General features: G+C 37.1%; 1 protein-coding gene across 3 annotated transcripts in view; it reads right to left on the reverse strand.

The window, feature by feature from the left end:
* KLHL13 (kelch like family member 13) overlaps positions 1 to 22,024 on the reverse strand; it is a 246,011-nt gene that overhangs the window by 148,687 nt on the left and 75,300 nt on the right. For 2 of the 3 annotated variants that reach the window (XM_037050178.1, XM_037050179.1), the window contains 2 exons: positions 9,997 to 10,051; positions 7,351 to 7,424 (listed from right to left, as the gene is read on the reverse strand). In XM_037050178.1, the coding sequence (XP_036906073.1) occupies positions 7,351 to 7,424; positions 9,997 to 9,999 (77 nt within the window). In that variant the 5' untranslated portion in view covers positions 10,000 to 10,051. The remainder of the gene's footprint in view (positions 1 to 7,350; positions 7,425 to 9,996; positions 10,052 to 22,024) is intronic. The other variant, XM_037050180.1, reaches the window with a different exon arrangement.

Raw genomic sequence — 22,024 nt, forward strand, 5'->3', positions numbered from 1 at the left:
AGCCAAGCTCAATCAGATCTGTGAGCATTTTGAGTAACAGGGCTTTGAACTCTCCATCAGATAGGTTGGCTATCTCCTCATCATTTAGCTGTCTTTCTGAGGTTTTCCTCTGTTCTTTCATCTGGACCATATTTCTTTGTCTTGGTGCACCTGGTAAGTTGTAAGGAGGCGGAGCTTAGGTGTTCACCAGTGCAGGGCATTTGTGTTGCTATATATGGGGGAGGGGTTAGAGAAGGAACAATGCAGCCCACTTGCTTAGCTCTAGCCCCACTTTCAAACAAACTCTCCTGTGAGACTGGGAGCTTTTTCCACCATGGCAACCCCCACCACAGTCCACAATCAGCTCTGCCTCACTGAGTGTCCTTTCAGCCAGCCCTGCCCTTGTGGTCTGCCACCTTGCTGCAGGTTCTCTTCATCTGCCCATCTGCCCTGTTTCCCTTGTCTCCCTCCTACCAGTCTGGTTGGTCTAGCTGACTGTTTCTTTAATTCCTTGGTTGTTGCAGTTCCATGATGTTTGACTTTCTGGCACTTCTGGCTGTGTACTGATTTTAGATTGGTTGCTATCTTCCTTTTGTTTGGGTGAGGAAGCAAAGGGTTTCTACCTATGCCTCCATCTTGGCCAGAACTACAATCCATATTTTTATTTTTCATTAAATTTACTGGGGTGCCATTGGTCAATAAAATTATATAGGTTCAGGTGTATAATTCTTTAATACAGCATCTGTATATTATATTGTGTGTTTACCACCCCAAGTGAAGTCTCCTTCCATCACCATTTATCCCCCCTTTATCCTCCTCTACCTCCCCCATCCCCTTTCCCTGTGGTAATCACCATACTGTTAAAGGCTTGAACCGGTACTTCTAAAAGATATACAGATACATAATAAGCATATGAAATCATACTCCATTACATATTATGAAAATGCAAAGTGAGATTAATAATGAGAAACCACTAGGTACCCAAGAGAAGGACTAAAATTAAAGAGACTAACAAAATGAAGAGTTGGTAACGATTTTTACTAATTACTGGTCAGAGTAGATAAAGGCACCACCACTACAGAAACACATTTGGCAGTTAACATTAATGATAATAAATTAAATATATATCTCCTATGACCCAACAATTCCATTTCTAGGTATTGATATACAGGGCCTAGCAGAAGTAACACCTGCTTGAGTGTGGTTGGTAGGGTATGTGATGTCTCATATGAGATGGACAGCAATTCAAACATGTCACCTAAAATGTCATATGTTATGCTTGAGTGTGGTATTGTTATGTTACAGAATTATGTGCTTATGATTTTGTAATAAAGGATTTTGTAATAAAAAGCTGCATTATTTGTGCTAGGCCCTACATATGAAAATGAAATGAGTATAAATGGACACAAAAAGGTTTGTAAAAAATGTCAATAGCCCTGGCTGGTGTAGCTCAGTGGATTGAGCATGGGCCTGTGAACCACATGATTGCGGTTCAATTCCCAGTCAGGGCACATGCCTGGGTTGCGGGCCAGTTCCCAGCGGGCGTCTCAGGAGAGGCAACCATACACTGATGTTTCTCTCCTTCTCTCCTTCACTTCCTCTCTAAAGATAAATAAATAAAATTTTTAAAGAATGTCAATAAAAGCTTTATCCACAATAGCCAAGTAATAGATGCAACTTAAATGACTATCTCTAAGTAAATGGATAAATAAATTGTGCTATATTTAAACAATGGAATATTAAATAGTAATGAAAAGAAGCAACTGATACCACAGCAGTGATAGATTAAAAAACATTGATTGGAAAAGAAGCCATACACCAAAGAACACAGTGTCTGACTCCATTTATATAAAGTTTAAGAACAAGCAAACTAATCCAAGATAAGTTAGTTACAATACTGGTTCCCTTAGTATGAGTAGAGGGGATATGGAATGGAAAGGGCACAAGGGAATTCTCTGGTGGGACAGGATTGTTTTACATGTGGAATTGGATTGTAGTTATTTGGATACACAGGTGTATATAGAAAGATCAAGCTGTATATTTAAATGTTTATTTTACTGTATGTAATTATAACTTAATAAAAATAGAAAAACTAATTCAACTATGCTATAACCACCTTAGTTATTTTTTTCTCTCACAAGATATTTTATTATACTGTATAGTATTTTTTATTTAATTCTTATTCAAGCACAGTTTTCTGTTTTATATTCCTGCCCTGCCCCCCAGTACTCCCCAACTCCCTCCCATTTCCGCCCCCCATCTTAATTATTGTCCATGTGTCCTTTATACTTATTCATGTCAGCCCATCCCCTTTTCCCCTATAGTTCTCTCCCCTCTCCCCTCTGGACCCTGTCAGCGTGTTCCGTATTTGAGTGTCATTGGTCATATTTTGCTTGCTTTTTTTGTTTTGTTGTTTACATTCCTGTTAAAGGTGAGATCATATGGTATTTGTCTTTCACCACCTGGCTTATTTCGCTCAGCATAATGCTTTCCAGTTCCATCCATGACGTTGCAAAAGGTGGGAACTCCTTCTTCCTTACTGCAGCATAGAATTTCATTGTGTAAATGTACCATAGCTTTTTGATCCAGTCATTGACTGATGGGCATCTAGGTTGCCTCAAAGTCTTGACTATCGTGAATTGTGCTGCTATGAACATCGGGGTGCATAGGTTCTTTTGGATTGGTGTTTCAGGGTTCTTAGCATATACTCCTAATAGTGGAATTGCTGGGTCAAAAGGCACATTCATTTTTAGTTTTCTTCGAAAGTTCCATACTGTTTTCCATAGTGGTTGTACCAGTCTGCAATCCCACCATCAGTGAACTAGGGTCCCCTTTTTCCCACAACCTCTCCAGCACTTGTTGTTTGTTGCTTTGTTTATCATAGCCATTCTGACAGGTGTAAAGTGGTATCTCATTGTGGTTTTAATTTGCATCTCTCTGATAGCTAGCGATATCGAGCATCTTTTCATGTGTCTCTGGATCCCCTGTATGTCTTCCTTGGAGAAATGTCTGTTCAAGTCCTTTGCCCATTTTTTAATTGGGTTGCTCGTCTTCTTTGAGTGGAGTCGAGTGAGTTCTTTGTCTATTTTGGAGATTAAACCTTTGTCTGAGGTATCATTTGCAAATATGTTTTCCCAAACTATTGCTTCTCGTTTTCTCTTGATACTGTTTTCCTTAGCCATGCAGAAGCTTTTAATTTTGATAAGATCCCATTTGTTTATTCTTTCCTTTATATCCCTTGCTCTAGGGGATGTATCAGTAAAAATCTTGCTGCGTGGAATATATGAGATTTTCCTGCCAATATTCTCCTCTAGGACTTTAATGGTTTCACAGCTTATATTTAAGTCTTTTATCCACCTTGAATTTATTTTGGTGTATGGTGTAAGTTGGTGCTCGAGTTTCATTTTTTTTTTTGCATGTAGCTGTCCAGTTCTCCCAACACCATTTGTTGAAGAGGCTATCTTTACTCCATTTTATGTTATTGCCCCCTTTGTCGAATTTTAATTAACTGAAGAGATTTGTGTTTATCTCTGGGCTCTCTGTTCTATTCCATTGGTCTATGTGCCTGTTTTTATACCAGTACAAGGCTGTTTTGATTACATTGGCCTTGCAATACAGTTTAATATCAGGTATTGTGATCCCTCAGACTTTGTTTTTCTTTCTCAAAATTGTGGCTGCTATTCAGGGTCATTTATGGTTCCATATAAATTTCTGAAGTGTTTGTTCTATGTCTGTGAAATATGCCATTGGTACTTTAATAGGTATTGCATTGAATCTGTAAATTGCTTTGGGTAGTATGGACATTTTGATGATGTTAATCCTTCCAATCCATGAACATGGTATATGTTTCCATTTATTTGTGTCTTCCTTGATTTCTTTCTTCAGTGTTGTATAGTTTTCTGTGTACAGGTCTTTGACCTCCTTTGTTAGGTTTATTCCCAGATATTTTATTTTTGTTTTTGCTATATCAAATGGAATTTTTTTCCTGATTTCTGCTTCTGCTGTTTCATTGTTGGTATAGAAAAATGCCTTTGATTTCTGGATATTGACTTTGTATCCCGCTGTTTTGCCAAACTCATTTATTAGTTAGAGCAGTTTTTTGGTAGAGGCTATAGGGTTTTCTATGTACACTACCATGTCATCTGCAAACAATGCCAGTTTTGTTTCCTCCTTTCCAATTTGGATGCCTTTTATTTCCTTTTCTTGTCTGATCGTTGTGGCTAGAACTTCTAATACTATATTGAATAGAAGTGGTGAGAATGGACAACTTTGCCTTGTTCCTGATCATAGTGGAAAAGCTTTTACTATTTGCCCATTGAGTATGATGTTGGCTGTAGGTCTTTCATATATGGCCTTTATTATATTGAGGAATGTTCCCTCTATTCCCGTTTTTCTGAGTACCTTTATCATAAATGCGTGTTGTACCTTATCAAAAGCTTTTTCTGCATCTATTGATATGATCATGTGGTTTTTGTCTTTGGTTTTGTTTGTGTGATGTATTACATTTACTGATTTACAAATATTGAACCATCCTTGCATCCCTGGGATGAATCCCACTTGGTTGTGGTGTGTGATCTTTTTGATGTATTGTTGGATGCGACTTGCCAATATTTTATTGAGAATTTTAGCGTCTATGTTCATCAGAGATATTGGCCTGAAGTTTTCTTTCTTTGTTGTGTCTCTATCTGGCTTTGGAATTAGGATGATGCTGGCTTCATAAAAAGAGTTGAGGAGTTTTCCCTCCTTTTCAATTTTTTGGAATAGTCTGTGAAGAATAAGTGTTAGCTCTTCCTTAAAAGCTTTGTAGAATTCTCCTGTGAAACCATCTGGTCCAGGACTTTTGTGTGATGGGAGTTTTTTGATTACTGCTTCAATTTCATCTGCTGTTATTGGCCTGTTCAGGTTTTCTGCTTTTTCATTGAGTTTTGGAAGATTATATTTTTCTAGAAATTTGTCCATTTCACCCAGGTTTTCAAATTTCTTGGCACACAGTTCTTCATAGTAATTTCTTACAATCTCTTCTATTTCTGTGGTATCAGTTGTAATCTCTCTTCTTTCATTTCTGATTGTGTCTATTTGGGTCCTCTCCTTTTCTTGATGAGCCTACTTAAAGGTTTGTCTATTTTGTTTATCTTTTCAAAAAACCAACTCCTAGATTCATTGATCATTGGAATTGTGCTTTTAGTCTCTATGTCATTTACTTCTGCCCTGATCTTTGTTATTTCCTTCCTTCTCCTTGCTCTGGGCTGTCTTTGTTGTTGTTCCTCGAGTTCTTGCAGGCGTTGGGCTGGGTTGTTTGTTTGAAATGTTTCTATCTTCTTTAGGTGAGCCTGTATTGCTATGAACCTCCCTCTCAGGACTGCCATCACTGTGTCCCATAAGTTTTGGGTTGTTGTGAGTTCATTTTCATTAGTTTCGAGAAGTTTTTGGATTTCTTCCCTAATTTCAGTCTTGACCTATTCGTTGTTTAATAGCATACCATTCAATCTCCATGCTTTTGGGTGTTTTGGTTTTTTTCCTATGGGGTTGGTTTCCAATTTCAGTCCCTTGTGATCAGAGAAGATGCTTGGTATGATTTCTATTTTCCTGAAATTGTTGAGACTTGTTTTGTGCCCTATCATGTGGTCTATCTTTGAAAATATTCCATGTGCACTTGAAAAGAATGTGTATTTAGCTTCTTTGGGATGAAGGGCTCTATATATATCAATTAGGTCCATTTCTTCTAGAGTGTCGTTTAATGCTGCTATATCTTTGTTGATATTTTGTTTGGAAGATCTGTCCATTTTTGACAGAGGGGTGTTAAAATCCCCTGCTATAATTGTGTTGCTGTCAATATCTTTCTTGAGGTCCTCTAGGATTTTCTTTATATATTTGGGTGCTCCTGTGTTGGGTGCATATATATTTATGATGTTAATGTCTTCTTGGTGGATTCTTCCCTTGAGTATTATGAAGTGACCTTCTGGGTCTCTCTTTATAGCCCTTTTTTTGAAGTCTATTTTGTCCAATATGAGGATTGCTACACCGGCTTTTTTTTCTACCATCATAGTTGTTAACTTGACCCTGTCCTGCTACCATTTCCTCTTCTGAAGGTGTATTATAGAATCTCCTATTCAGAAGTGCTTGAACTCTGCATATTCAATTTCCCATTATGAATTAAATGTGTCCCAACTACTATTCCCCTCAATCTTTTCACCCAACATGCCCACACATTATTTCTGCTATGATTTTCTTATTTTCTCTGCCTCTGAACAAGCCTACCTTACAACCACTTGCCCAGATATTATAATACCTTGCAACAGTCACCCTTCATATGATACATGATTTTATATATGTCCACTTCCTACTTCAACCTTTCTCCTTTTCATATTCTTCTAAATCATACCTGTATTTTAAAGTACCTTAGATGTCAAAAATACAATTATTGTATTTTCAAAATAGTTAAAAATTGCACACTTATATTTCAATACCAGCACAAATATAACATATTATTTGCCAGCCTCTCTCTCTCTCTCCCTCTGTCCCTCCCTCCCTCCAATATACACACCTTAGACACTTTTTAATCTCAAAACAACCCTGAGATGTAGGTATTATTAGCCCCATTTCATAGATGAGGAACTTAAGGCCCAGAGCAATTAAGAAATTTGCCCAAGACTATACCACTAGTAAGTGTCAGAGCCATGATATAGTCAATTCCGGCACATTATGTCAAATGCTTCACCCAAACCATACAATTAAACTATTGGGAATAATAGTTTGCTCTTCTATACTCTTCCATAGCTAAGGAGCAAAGGCTATGTTTATTTGAACCATGATTTAAAATTCTATATTGTCAGAGGAAGCTCTGAATTTCTGAAGACTCCCTGGAAAAGTACTAATTGGATATTTTTTGTGTTTTTCATTTACAGTTGACATTAAATATAATTTCATTTTATTTTCAGGTGTAGAATATAGTAGACTAATTGGGTATTTAAATAACAGAAATGTACACACATTTATCTTAGAACAATACTATTAAAAGTACTTGTTGAGATATCTATTCTTAAGTAATGGATACCAGTATTCATTCATTGATATGTTTTAAAACTAAAATTCCAGTCAATGGTTCCACTGAATGAATTCTATGTGTTCACAATTTATACTATTTATGAATTCTAATTACATTTTTACTTTTTCATTAGCTCAGAACACATGATAACATGGTCTTCATTCAGGTTTTTTGTCACTCAATCATTCTTTTATTCATATAGCAAATACTTTTGTTTCATGCCAGGTATTTAACAAATACTTAATGAGCAGCAACTATGTTAAGTATATTGACAGGCAAGAAAGACATTATGTAACTTATAAGGTAAATTATTTCCATAAATATACCTGTTACGGAGCACTGCAGCAACTGATTCCCCTAGATGCAGATGATCCATTATCTCTACAAATTGGGTAAGGACCTGTTCAGGAGGAAAAGGAAGTCAGTATTTACTACAAAAGTCAATATTAGAATTTTCAAATTATGCTACCTTTTTAGTATTTTATGCATTTTGTGATGGAAAACAAAATATATGTCCATATACCTAGTATCCATATGACAACTTAGAAAATTAAGAAAAAAAGGAAATTAAGAAATCTACAACAGTCAAAATATCTACAAAATGCCATACTGAATCATTAAATAGTATGGACTAAGTTTTGTGTGAAATCATTAGCTAACAATTACCCATGGGAAAACAACCAAGTATACAGAATTAAACAAGAGTCAGAAAAACTGAGGAGTCTGTGTGAAATTGGGTTAGATAAGAGAAGATAAAGTGAAGAGCTGAGGCAAACATTTGCCAAGTAGATACACACAGGACTAATTCCCATGTTACCAGGGGAACTAAAGGCCTGAGAAGCCCATAAGCAAGGCCCACAATTTTAGAAGTGGTTAAAACTACAACTAGAAAGGTATAACATTTTGAAATCTAAAGACATAAAATAGGTAATGGGGGTAAAAGTGTCTTCCTGATGTGCACTGAATTTCTGTTTTGGTTGTACCTGTTTGTTTTTTTTAATTGGAAAGGAGCAGGTAAATTTGTAATAAACTGAACTTTAATACACTGGTTTTTAGTAATGTGAATGTTTTGTGTTAGAGATGTAGAGTATATATAATGTAGTCTATTAATTTCAAACACATTTGCAAGAAAAACGTATATTTAATTAAAAGTTTCTTATTAATAAAATCAACGTATTGCATTTGGAAGATGTAATTTTACTTTGTTCATATAATAATGTTTGTTATAAAATTATGTGAAGACCTAAAATAATTAAGCTAGGGGAAAAAAACAAACAGGTATGTTTTTGCCTGGCCAGGTGGCTTGGTTGATTAGAGTGTTGCCCCACACATCCAATGGCTGCAGGTTTGATCCCCAGTCAAGGCACATACCTAAGGTTGCAGGTTTGATTCCCCATGGGGGTGCATACAGAGGCAACCAATCGATGTTTCTCTTTCTCTCTCTCTCCCTCTCTCATTCTCTACCTCCCACCCTTTCCTCTCTCTCTCTAAAATCAATAAACATATCCTTGGGTAAGCATTTTTTAAGATTTTCTTTATTGTTCTTTGTCCTCTTCTTGCCCCTTAATTTAGGGGCAAAAGAAAGAAGTATAAGGGAATAAAACACTCTATTTATTGGGTCTTCATAACTAAAAATGAAACAAATCAAATGACAATGTAGCATTTATTTATTGCCATAATCTTAGTTTATGCATATAATCCTATCATAATTTTTTTAAGTGGAGCAGCCTAAACAAATATTTTTAAAAACTTAAGCATCTGAAAATCAACCAAACTTGACTTACCTTTCCTAAAAATGCTTAAGTGTTGAAAGAATTAAGGGATGTTGAGAAATTTTAATTTTATTTAGGCTTTGGAATTTTACAAAATGTGCCAAGAAAAAAACCAACTATATCAATATTACTATTAGGATTCTGAGAATATGAAAACAAATAATTCTTGCCTCTTTTAAGCAACTCCATCCAGGGTAGAACATATAGGTCCCCAAACCAGATACGCAAACTTTCACTTAAATGCCATTTTTTCAAACAATCCACCTCCTGAACCTGAGTTTGGGGCACTCCCAAATTCTTCAGATGAGAAACCTCTGGTCTTCTGAGGTGCAGAGAGTGGGTGACAAGACATGGGACTCTAGCCACTTATGAAGACTTTCAAAAAACAGACAATGCTTTCAATCTCATGACTCATTCCTGCCTTTCCCAGATCAGGTGCTCCCAAGTCTTGAAACATTAAGAGTCTATGGGAAGAATTAGTTTCTGTCAAATGTTCCTGTAGGGAGAGATATTGAAGTTGTAACTTCCTTTGCTCTAAGTAAAAAAAAAAAATTGTTTCAACCTTACATCTGTCAATGTTTTCATTCCTGTTGTCTTTGTCCTTATCAATTTTTCTATTTCTTTATTACCATTTTAACAGAGTTAGGAAAGGAGAGGAAGTAAACTTAGGCAATCAATGTATGAAGGATTTAACTAAAACTAAGTACTTTATATGTATTAGAAAATTAACACTGCCTGCAATATGTAGGGAGGCAGAGAGAGAGAGAGACAGAGAAACTGAAAGTATGGAGACCAGTTAAGAAACGACTTCCAGAGGCAAGGCATAAAAAAAGTGAGGAGAGACAAGGGCTATGGGGATATCCAGGGAGAACTAGGACTTATTACTGAAGACCACTGACAGATATCAAAGGGAAAAGAAGACCTCAAAGACAAAATCTATTTAAGTAACTGCAGGAAATGGTGATGATATTAAGTGATGTGGGGTACAGACAAAAAAGGGAAAATATTGAAAGCAAGAAGAATGGTTTGGTATTGACATAATAAAGTACCATAAAACACACTGTACAGTAACTAATAGGAAACTGGATATATAGACCTAGATTTAGATTGGAACTAGAAATGGTAATATAGGAATATGTAGCCAGTTAAGTAACAGCTGAAATAATGAGATTGGGAAATAATATTCAGGAGTGTATTTACCATGGGAAAAGTGGAATTCCAAAGAACAGTGTTGTACAAGAAACAGGAAAACAAGCTATCAAAGAAAAAGAGAGACAATAGGTATTATGGAAATTAAGAAAATTGTGAGATAAAAGCTAAGGAAGAAGCATGGTGCAGAAGAATGGTTGGAGGGGATTCAACTGTTTCAAGCACTGCCCAGACCAAGAATATACAGTGAATTTATTTAATGGGTACAAAGTCAGTGATTATCTTTTTTAAAGAATCAATATGGATGGGGAGAATCACACTTCAGTGGTTTAAAAAGTAAAACAAAAATAAAGTCTTTCAAGAACTTACAGGGAACTCAAGTATATCAGGGAATGACTTTATATTAAAGGCAGCCTTCAAACAAAAGAAAAAGATTATTAAAAATAATTGGGACCCTAGTTGGCATGGCTCAGTAGGTTGAGCATTATCCTGCAAAGCCAAGGTTGCTGGTTCAATTCCCTGTCAGGGCACGTGCCTGGGTTGTGGCCCAAGTTCCCAGTTGGGGTGCTTGCAAGAGGCAAGCAACTGATGATTGATGTTTCTCTCACACATTGATTTTATTCTCCCTCTCTTTCTTCCTCCATTCCCCCTCTCTAAAATAAATAAATAAAATCTTAAAAAATTATTGTTGAACACTTGGGCAGCAATTAGAAAAATAAATTGGTTATACACTACTTCACAGAAGGATCACAGATTTAAAGGTAAACAATAAAACTGAAATAGTACCAAAGAAAACTCAAGTAAAATTATTTACAATCATGCAGTGGTGAAGTAAGCAGCACCCCAAATCTAAGAACCAAAAAAAGAGCTGTTAAGTCTGATTATACAAAAAGTTATAATTCTGTACTTCAAAAAGACTACAAACTCAAATGGCATTTGATAAAGTAGAAGAAAACAGTCAGCATATACATGACAGAGAACAGAGGGCTAATAATTTTAACTTATATACACACAATAAATAAATAATAAAACACTATTGTAAAGCTGAGCAAATAATATAAACAAGGAGTGCACATAAAAGAAATACAAATCATTAATAAAAATAAATACAATTTAAAATGAGGCATTGTTTCCAGCAATGAAATTCATACACACACACACACACACACACACACACACAGAGTCTATATATCCATTATTACTGACAGAAAATTTGGAGTTGAAGAAAATGTTTACTTTCATTCTATAATTTTTTTGTTCAATTTATTTCAAAATACAAGTAAGGAAGACCCAGCAAAAGCAGTAAGAAGGAGTGGCCATGACATAGAGGAAACCAGGAAGATATATAGTAACCTAGAATGTAAAATAAAATGTTATTTAATGAAGAAAGGAGTAATGCAATGTGTCAGATACTCCCATCTGTGGCACCGAGGAAGTCCTACCCTGAAGAATTAAGAAATGAGAACTTGATGTTGTAACACAGACATTACTGAACACATTGATAGGAGTGGTTTGTTTGGAGTGATGAAGAAAAGGTTGATTACTGTGGGTTCAAGAGAGAGTAAAAAGAAACAAGTACACACAACACTTACAGAGACTTGTATTTTAATAAGGAACAGAGAAATAGCTGGTGGTTGAAAAGGGATATAGAGTGAAAATAAATAATGTTTAGTTGTATTGTATTTTTATAATGGGAAGTACTAGAGCAGGTTAATCTGAAAAGCATGACATTAAACAAAAATGTAAACTAAAGTACAATACTATGTAATAAATTTCAAAAGCACATAAGATAATACCATGTATATACATATGTATATGTATATATACATATTATATGTGTGTCTAAGTATGTAGAAAAACATGAACATATTCAAGGTAATGATAAACACGAAATTTGGGATAGTTATCTCAGGAAAGGAAGGGAAAGGAATATAAATGGGGAAGGATACAGTAGTAGCTGTACCTGAATCTAATATTTTGTTAAGAATCTGAAAGAAAAATGATAAAATATTAAGGTATTACAAGCTAAGTGGTGGTTTCTAGCATTATACTGGTTTCTGTACTTTTCTATGTGTTTTGAGTATTTTAATAAAGCAGAAACAGAAATGTATAACACATTTTCTCTTCCATAAATAGGGACTATGTAGATAAGCAGACAAGACATGACATATAAAGGTCAGCATTTTTTAAAAAGAATGTTTTCAAAGACAAAAAAGGACAGGGCAAAAATATAACCAGGCATGCATTGTAATTTTAAAAACACACTTCTCCATGGCCATGATAGTCTCATGAATAAAAAAGAAACAAATAATTACTCAGAGCACATACCTGAGAAAGACTTAATTGTGGTTTTGCCCTTAAAAATTCTACTTAGTGCACCAAATAAAACTGACAAGACTGATTCTGATAGTTCAGAAGTCTTGCATAAGTTCAAAAAATTTTATTTTTAAGCATGTAAGTAATTCACAAATCTTATATTTCCCAAGCACCTATCCTATAATTAGGTAACATTTCAAAGAGAGGTTCCAATTTATGATTTGGTATTAAATTAAAATCCATTGTCTCATTCTTTCTTACCCTGTCCAAGAACCAACAGCTTTAAAACTAATGAAATTTGATATGCCTAACCAATTTCATACCATGAAGGTAGGCCCTGCTTATGGACTACTGATGTTACATAAAAGAAATCAAGCGTGACTTCTGGCCAAGATGGAGTCATAGGTGGAAACACTGTGCCTCCTTGCACAACCAAAATTAAGGGCAAAAAAGATTTAGAAACAAAAACACAACCAGAACAGACAGAAAATTGAACTGTACAAAACTCCAACAAACCATTCAATAAGATTGGTAAGAGGGGCGAAGTTGCCAGCCAGCAGGGAGGGGTTGCAGCAGGAAAAGTCGGACCTAGGAGCGAAGGTGGTGCGGAGATGACCACAGTCCCACATTCAAGCACAGATAAACAAGGAAACAATGGGCAGCAAGACAGAACGCATATCCCAGGGCCCCAGCAACAGGAAATAAAGCCTAAAACCATTGATTGAAAAGGTGCTGGGAGAGACTCGAAGCCTCACAGGAAAATTTGTTGCAGAGACCCACAGTGTCCTCAAATGTACACAAGCACGCCCACCTAAGAATCAGCATCAGAAGGGCCCAATTTGCTTGTGAGAAGCAGCAGAGGGGACTGAAATTCAAGAGAGAGCCGAGCAAGCACCATTGTTCCCTCTGTGACCCAGCCCCCACATACAGCATCAAAGTCCAGCAATTGTGTTGCCCCACCCTGGTGAACAACTAGGGCTCCGCCCCTCACTACATAACAGTCATGACCTGACCAAAAAATATTTCTCAAACAGAAGAACAAATCAAAGCCCAGAGCTAATACTTTTAAGTGACCAAGAGATAGCCAACCTATCAGATGCACAGTTCAAAATACTGGTGATCAGGATGCTCACAGACCTGGTTGATTTTGGTAGCCAATTAGATGAAAAAATGAAGGCTACACTAACTGAAATGAAGGAAAAGGCACGGGGAACCAACAGTGATGGAAAGAAAACTGGGACTGAAATCAATGAAGTGGACCAGAAGGATGAACAAAACAACCAAACAGAAAAGAATGAAGAAACAAGAATTCAGAAAAAAATGAGGAGAGGCTTAGGAACCTCCAAGATATCTTTAAATGTTCCAACATCCGAATTATAGGGGTACCAGAAGGGGAAGAGGAAGAGCAACAAGTGGAAAATTTATTTGAACAAGTAATAAAGGAGAACTTTCCAAATTTGGCAAAGGAAATAGACTTCCAGGAAGTCCAGGAAGCTCAGAGAGTCCCAAAGAAGATGGACCCTAGGAGGAACACACCAAGGCACATCATAATTACATCAGCCAAGATTTAAATGAAGGAGAGAATTCTAGAAGCAGAAAGAGATAAGGGGACAGTCACCTACAAAGGAGTTTCCATCAGACTGTCAGTGGATTTCTCAAAAGAGACCTTGCAGGCAAGAAGGGGCTGGAAAGAAGTATTCCAACTCCTGAAATCCAAAGACATACATCCAAGATTGCTCTATCCAGCAAAGCTTTCATTTAGAATGGAAGGACAGATAAAGTGCTTCCCAGATAAGGTCAAGTTGAAGGAGTTCGTCATCACCAAGCCCTTATTTTATGAAATGTTAAATGGACTTATCTAAGAAAAAGAAGGTAAAAAATATGAACAATGAAAGGACAGCAAACTCATAGTTACTAACAATCACACCTAAAACAAAAGCAAACTAAGAGGACAGCTAAAACAGGAGTGGAGCCACAGAATGGAGATCACATGGAGGGTTAGCAACAGGGGAGTGGGAGGAGGAGAAGGGGGGGGAGAAAGTATAGAGAATAAGTAGCATAGACAGTGGGGAGAAAATAGACAGAGGGAGGGCAAGAGTAGTGTGGGAAATGTAGAGGCTAAAGAACTTAGGACACATGGACATGAACTAAAAGGGGGAATGTTGGTGGGAGGAGGTGTGCAGGGTGGAGGGGGATGAAGGGGGGAAATGAGACAACTGTAACAGCATAATCAATAAAATATATTAAAAAAGAAATCAAGTTTTCGTACAATATTCCATCTTTAAATAATATTTTCATAACTACTATATTCAGAAAAGCTGAGAGAAAAGACCAGTGTAAAATGCCAAACACTACAAAATCAAAAAGCTGCAGAAGGTAGAAAAATTGTACATAATAGAAATTCTGTAAATGAAGTTATGTATAGCAGCATCACTAAAAATTCAAAGTCATCTTGAAATGGCAAAATTCCATCTTCAAATGGAATTCCATTCCATCTTGAAATGGAATCTGAGAAACAGAATCTTATTGTTTAAGAAATGGATTGTTCCACAGAGCTCTGATCACCGGAGGAGTCAGTCTGTGCTGGCCAGCTTGGGAGAATTGAGAGCCACCCGTGCCTTCCACCATACCACTGGGAGACCAGGGAAGGTGGCTGGGAGCGCGTGCCCACACCCCACCCCAGGACTGTGAATCCTGGGGAAAAAACTGCTCTCAGTGGGGTGCTGGGGAGAGGCACCAGTCTGGATCTTGGGAGAGCACTGCTGAGACTGCCTGAGTTCACAGAGAAGGGAGGAAGGCCACACTAATCGCCCCTCAGACTACTTGCAGCTAATGTAATCAGAGAAGAAAAGGTTTGACCAGCTGAAAACCAAGAGGTTTTTTTGTTTGTTTCTTTTTTTAAACAATAATCTTTTATTTCTTTAACTTTATTATTATTTTATCTTTCAATACTTTTACCCTCTCTCTTCTTCTTTCTTGTTTTATTTCTTCTTCATTTCTTTCCAAACCTACCACTTTTTCCTCCCTTCTGCTGCCTTTTTTCTTTCTTTTCACCCCCTTCCCCCCGAAGTGAAACAAAAGACTTGGAAAGGCGAAAAGACCAGAGTTGGACTCAAAGAGGGGGCATCCCAACAGTAGAGATAGAGACAAAATTCATTTTGCTGTAACAGAAAAACTACAAGTGACTGCATATTTGTTTTTTTATTATTATTTTTTTCATTATTCTTACATCTTTTATTTTGATAGTATCTTTGTATTCCTCCTCTTTCTGTATAGTCTTCTTTACCTTGGCTGGGTATACTGTATCACTTGAAAGGTTTTCCCTGTCCCCTCAATCACAGTGTATTGCTAATTTACTGTCCTTTACTTCCCCTTGCCCAGTTAGCACACTATTGAAGGTCCAATACTGCCTAATCTTGGTTTATCATAGATTCTGTCATACGATTGTTGCTCTAATATTATTGTAAATAATAGTTGTTACATGCTTTTGTAAATACTACACAAAACCCCCCTCCAGATCTTAGCCCAATTCATTGTTGCCTGAACTATAATACCGTAGTGGTTAACTCTATTCTCTCTCACACTACACCTATTTACCATTCTTTATTCTCACCTTACCTATGAATCTGACCTCCCTCAACCTCACTCCTTTCTAGATCCATATCACAAAACTTCCCTCCCCAACAAGAGCCTTATCTTCTTTCCATCCTTTCAAAAAAGTGGCTAGTTGTGTTGAAGATTATGGTTATCGCTATACATAATCAGGGGATCACCTATCTCTTCTATACCAGCTGCTACTGTAAATATCATAGAACACTCTCCTGCTGTCATAAACCCATTTGCCTTCCCCACCAACTGATCACTCACACACACAACAAAAAAAAGTGTAGGTGGAAGCAGTGAACACCAGGATACCCAAAGAAATAGGAAACCCAAAAACAAAGAAACCACCAAAGGATAACAACAGAGGAAGGTGAAGGAGGGAGTAGAAACCACACAAACCTCAACCCAAGACCTATCTGGAAATACAACTAAACAGCAGAGAAACTACCCAGGGAAAACAACTGACAAGAGCAAAACAGAATCCTCAAAACCTTGTACATGCAGAAGAACTAGTTTCAGTGCAAATTGCCCTCACCAGCACAGCAAATTAAAATGGGTAGTGGACAGTGGGACCATCAGTTCACCAGCTGGTGGGAAGGACCCACACAAAAAAAAAGCAGAAACAACAAAAACCCAAAGACAAACTTAGAGCCAACATAAAGGATGGCACAAGACCAGCGAGCTGGGGAGATCAAGGACACTACACCACTGAATCTCACAGGTATTATAACACAGAAGTTCACACCATAAATCCAGGAAGCCAGAACAAATCAAGCTGAAGCTGACAAGAAGAGTCTCACAAACAATAGGAAGACAAAGAACTCCCCAATGAAAGGAAAGCAGGAAGCCTCAGTAAGAATGCAAGATGAAATAGAGACAAGTCAACAATCAGATATTGAATTCAAAGCACTGGTTATCGGGAAGTTCAAAGAGATCACAATGAGCTACCAGAAACTACAGGGGAACTACAATGAACTCTCTGCAAATTATATCAACATGAAAAAGGAAATAGAAACTATCAGCAAGGGCCAAGAGAAAATGAAGAATACAATTTCTGAACTGAAGAACACAGTAGAAGGAATTAAAAGCAGAATCAATAAAGCAGAAGATCGGATCAGTGAGTTGGAGGACACAGTAGAAAAAATTCCCAGAAAGAGCAAGAAAAGGGAAAGAGGCTCAGTAAGAATGAAGAGGGATTAAGAGAAATGCAAGACAATATGAAATATAATAATATCCAAATAATGGGGATGCCAGAAGGAGAAGAAGAGCAAGGGATAGAAAACCTATTTGAAAAGGTAATGATGGAAAATTTTCCTAATTTGATGAGAGAAAAACTCACATGAATCCAGGAATCACAGAGAGTCCAATCAACAGGATCCCAAAGAGGCACACTTCAAGACACATCACACTCAAAATGGCAAAATTCCAAGAAAAAGAGAGAATCTTAAAGGTAGGAAGGGAGAAAAAGGAAGTAGCATACAAAGGAGCCCCAATAAGGTTAGCTACTGACTTCTCAATGGAAACACTCCAAGCAAGAAGAGAATGGCAAGAAATATTTCAAGTAATGAGAACCAGAGGCCTACAACCAAGGCTACTTTATCCAGCAAGGCTCTCCATCAAGATAGAAGGCCAAATAAAGAGCTTCCAACACAAAAGAAGTCTAAAAGAATATGTCTCCACCAAACCAGCTCTACAAGAATTACTAAAAGGGCTGCTTTAAGGAAAAAAAGAGAGAGACAATGAGAAGCAAAGGTATAAAAATGACAATGAATAAGTACCTATCAATAATAACCTTAAACCTAAATATTTTAAATACTCCAATCAAAAGACAGAATAGCTGAATGGATAAGAAAGCATGACCCACACAACTGCTGCCTACAAGAGACCCATCTCAGGAAGAAAGACCTACATAAACTAAAAGTTAAGGGCTGGAAACAAATTTTTCAAGCAAACGGCCAGGGATAAAAAAGCCAGGGTAGCAATACTCATACCAGACAAAATAGACCTCAAGAAAAGGGCCATAAAGAGAGACCCAGAAGGTCACTTCATAATACTCAAGGGAAGAATCCACCAAGAAGACATAAACATTGTAAACATATACGCACCCAACATAGGAGCACCCAAATATATAAAAAAATTCCTAGAGGACTTCAGGAAACATATTGACAGCAACACAATTATAGTAGGGGATTTTAACACCCCACTGTCAAAAATGGACAGATCTTCCAAACAAAATATCAAAAAAGATATAGCGGCACTAAACAACACCCTAGATGAAATTAACTTAAGTGATATATATATAGAGCCCATCATCCCAAAGAAACTAAATACACATTCTTTTCAAGTGCACATGGAATATTTTCAAAGATAGACCACATGAAAGGGCACAAAACGAGTCTCAACAAACTCAAGAAAATGGAAATCATACCAAGCATTTTCTCCAATCACAAGGGACTGAAACTGGAAACAACCCCATGAGAAAAGACCCAAAACATTCAAAATCATGAAGATTGAATAGCATGCTATTAAGCAACAAATGGGTCAAGAATGAAATTAGAAAACAAATCAAAAAGTTTCTGGGAACAACTGAAAACCAACCAAAACAACCCAAAACTTATGGGACACAGAGAAGGCAGTCCTGAGAGAGAAGTTCATAGGAATACAGGCCTATCTTAAAAAGATAGAAACATTTCAAACAAACAACCTAACACTATGCCTACAAGAACTGGAGGAAGAACAACAAAGACAACCCAGAGCAAGTAGAAGGAAGGAAATAACCAAGATCAGAGCAGATTTAAATGACATAGAGACTAAAAGCACAATTCTAAGGATCAATGAATCCAGGAGCTGGTTTTTTGAAAAGATAAACAAAATAGACAAGCCTTTAAGTAGGCTCACCAAGAAAAAAGGAGAGAAGACCCAAATAAACACAATTAGAAATGAAAGAGGAGAGATTACAATGGACACCACAGAAATACCAAGGACTATAAGAAAGTACTATGAAGAACTGTATGCCAAGAAATTTGAAAACCCAGGTGAAATGGACCAATTTGTAGAAAAATATAATCTTCCAAAACTCAATGAAGAAGCAGAAGGCCTGCACAGACCAATAACAGAAGATGAAATTCAAGCAGTAATCAAAAAACTCCTGACACACAAAAGCCCTGGACCAGATGGTTTTTCAGGAGAATTCTACAGAGCATATAAGGAACAGCTAACCCCTATCCTTCACAGACTATTCCAAAGAATCCAAAATGATGGAAGACTCCCAAATTCTTTTTATGAAGCCAGCATCATCTTAATCCCAAAGCCAGATAAAGACACAACAAAGAAAGAAAACTTCAGGCCATATTGCTGATGAACATAGATGCTCAAACCCTCAACAAAATATTGGCAAACCGCATCCAACAACACATTAAAAAGATCATACACCATGACCAAGTGGGGTTCATCCCAGAGATGCAAGGATGGTTCAATATTCATGAATCAGTAAATGTAATACATCACATAAACAAAACCAAAGACAAACTCACAGGATCATATCAATATACGCAGAAAAAGCATTTGATGAGGTATAGCACCCATTTATTATAAAAAAAACACTCAGCAATGTGGGAATACAGGGAGCATTCCTGAACATAATAAAGGCCATATATGACAGACCTACAGCCAACATCATACTCAAATGGCAAAAACTAAAACGTTTTCCAATAAGATCAGGAACAAGACAAGGTAAGGAAATAAAAGGCACCCACATCAATAAGAAAGAAACAAAACTGTCACTGTTTGCAGATGACATGATAGTGTAAATGAAAAATTCTATAGACTCCACCCAAAAAACTGCTTGACCTAATAAATGAATTTGGCAAAACAGTGGGATACAAAGTCAATATCCAGAAATCAAAGGCATTTTTCTATACCAACAATGAAACAGCAGAAGCAGAAATCAAGAAAAAAATCGCATTTGATATAGCAAAAAGAAAAATAAAATACCTAGGAATAATCTTATCCAAGGATGTAAAAGACCTGTATGCAGAAAACTACACAACACTGAAGAAAGAAATCAAGGAAGACACAAACAAATGGAAACATATACCATGTCCATGGATTGGAAGAATTAATATCATCAAAATATCCATACTACCCAAAGCAATTTACAGATTCACTGTAATACCTATTAAAGTACCAATGACACATTTTACAGACATAGAACAAACACTTCAAAAATTTATATGGAACCATAAAAGACCCCGAATAGCAGCTGCAATTCTGAGAAAGAAGAACAAAGTTGAAGGAATCACAATACCTGATACCAAACTGTATTACCAGGCCACTGTAATCAAAACACCCTGGTACTGGCATAAGAACAGGCACATAGACCAATGTAACAGAACAGAAAGCCCACAAATAAACCTGAGTCTATACGGGCAAGTAATATTTGACAAAGGGGGCAGCAACATATAATGGAGTAAAAATAGCCTCTTCAACAAATGGTGTTGGGACAACCAGACATGCAAAAAATGAAATTCGAGCACCAACTTACGCCATACACCAAAATAAATTGAAGGTGGATAAAAGACTTAAATATAAAATGTAACACCATTAAAGTCCTAGAGAACATTGGCAGGAAAATCTCAGATATTTTACGGAGCAACATTTTTACTGATATGTCCCCTAGAGCAAGGGACATAAAGGAAAGAATAAACAAATGGGATCTCATCAAAATAAAAAGCTTCTGCGCAGCTAAAGAAAACAGTATTAAAATAAAAAGAGAACCAACCGTATGAGAAAACATATTTGCCAATGATACCTCAAACAATTGTTTAATCTCCAAAATAGACAAGGAACTTACATGACTCTACTCTAAGAAGACAAGCAACCCAATTAAAAAGTAGGCAAACAGACACTTCTCCAAGGACATACTGAGGATCCAGTCACATGAAAAGATGCTCAATATCGCTAGCTATCAGAGAGATACAAATTAAAGCCACAGTGAGATACCACTTTAAACCAGTCAGAATGGCCATCATAAACAATGCAACGAACAACAAGTGTTGGAGAGGTTGTAGAGAAAAGGGGACCCAAGTTCACTGTTGGTGGGATTGCAGACTGGTACAACCACTATGGAAAATAATACGGAATTTTCTCAGAAATCTAAAAATGGATCTGCCTTTTGGTCCAGCAATTCCACTGCTAGGATTATATCCTAAGAACCCAGAAACACCAATCAAAGAGAACTTATGCACCCCAATGTTCATAGCATCATAATATACAACTGCCAAGTGTTGGAAGCAACCTGGCTGCCCATCAGTAAATGAATGGATCCAAAAACTATGGTACAGTTACACAATGGAATTCTATGCAGCAGAAAGAAGGAGCTCCTACCCTTTGCAACAGCATGGATGGAACTGGAAAGCATTATGCTGATTGGAATAAGCCAGGCAGTGAAAGACAAATAGCATATGATCTCACCTTTAACAGGAACCTAAACAGCAAAATAAACAAGCAAGCAAAACATAACCAAAGACACTTAAATAGAGAACAGGGGGACAGTGACCTGAGGGGAGAGGGGAGGGAATTTCAGGGGAAAAGGAGAAGGGTTTACAGGAACAAGTATAAAGGATACATGGACAAAAACTAAGGGGGGTGGAAATGGGAAGGAGGTGGGGAGCACTGTGGGGGGTGAGCTGGGATGGGAGTAAAAGACAGAAAACTGTTCTTGAACAAATATTAAAATAAATCAATTTTAAAAAATAAATTCTTTAAAATTTTTGAAAAAATCAAAGTCTACTCACTTCTATATACTATACATTTATAAAATCTATTTAGCTCTGGATGGGTGGCTCAGTTGTTTGGAGCATCATCCCATACACCAAAAAGTTGTGGATTCTATTCCTGGTCAGGGCACATACCTAGGTTGTGAGTTTGACCCCAGTTTGGGTATATACAGGAGGCGAATGATTGAGGTTTCTCTCACTTTCTGGTTCTCTCTCTCTCTCTTCCCCTTCTCCTCTTTTCCAAAACAATCAATAAATATATCCTTGGGCCCTGGCTGGTGTAGCTCAGTGGATTGAGCCCGGGCCTGCGAACCAGACGATCGCAGTTCGATTCCCAGTCAGGGCACATGCCTGGGTTGCCTGCCAGTTCCCAGCAGGGGATG

The sequence above is a fragment of the Sturnira hondurensis genome, unplaced genomic scaffold (genome assembly GCF_014824575.4).
Source record: "Sturnira hondurensis isolate 20B ecotype Veracruz unplaced genomic scaffold, ASM1482457v3 Scaffold0006566, whole genome shotgun sequence".
Taxonomy (NCBI): domain Eukaryota; kingdom Metazoa; phylum Chordata; class Mammalia; order Chiroptera; family Phyllostomidae; genus Sturnira; species Sturnira hondurensis.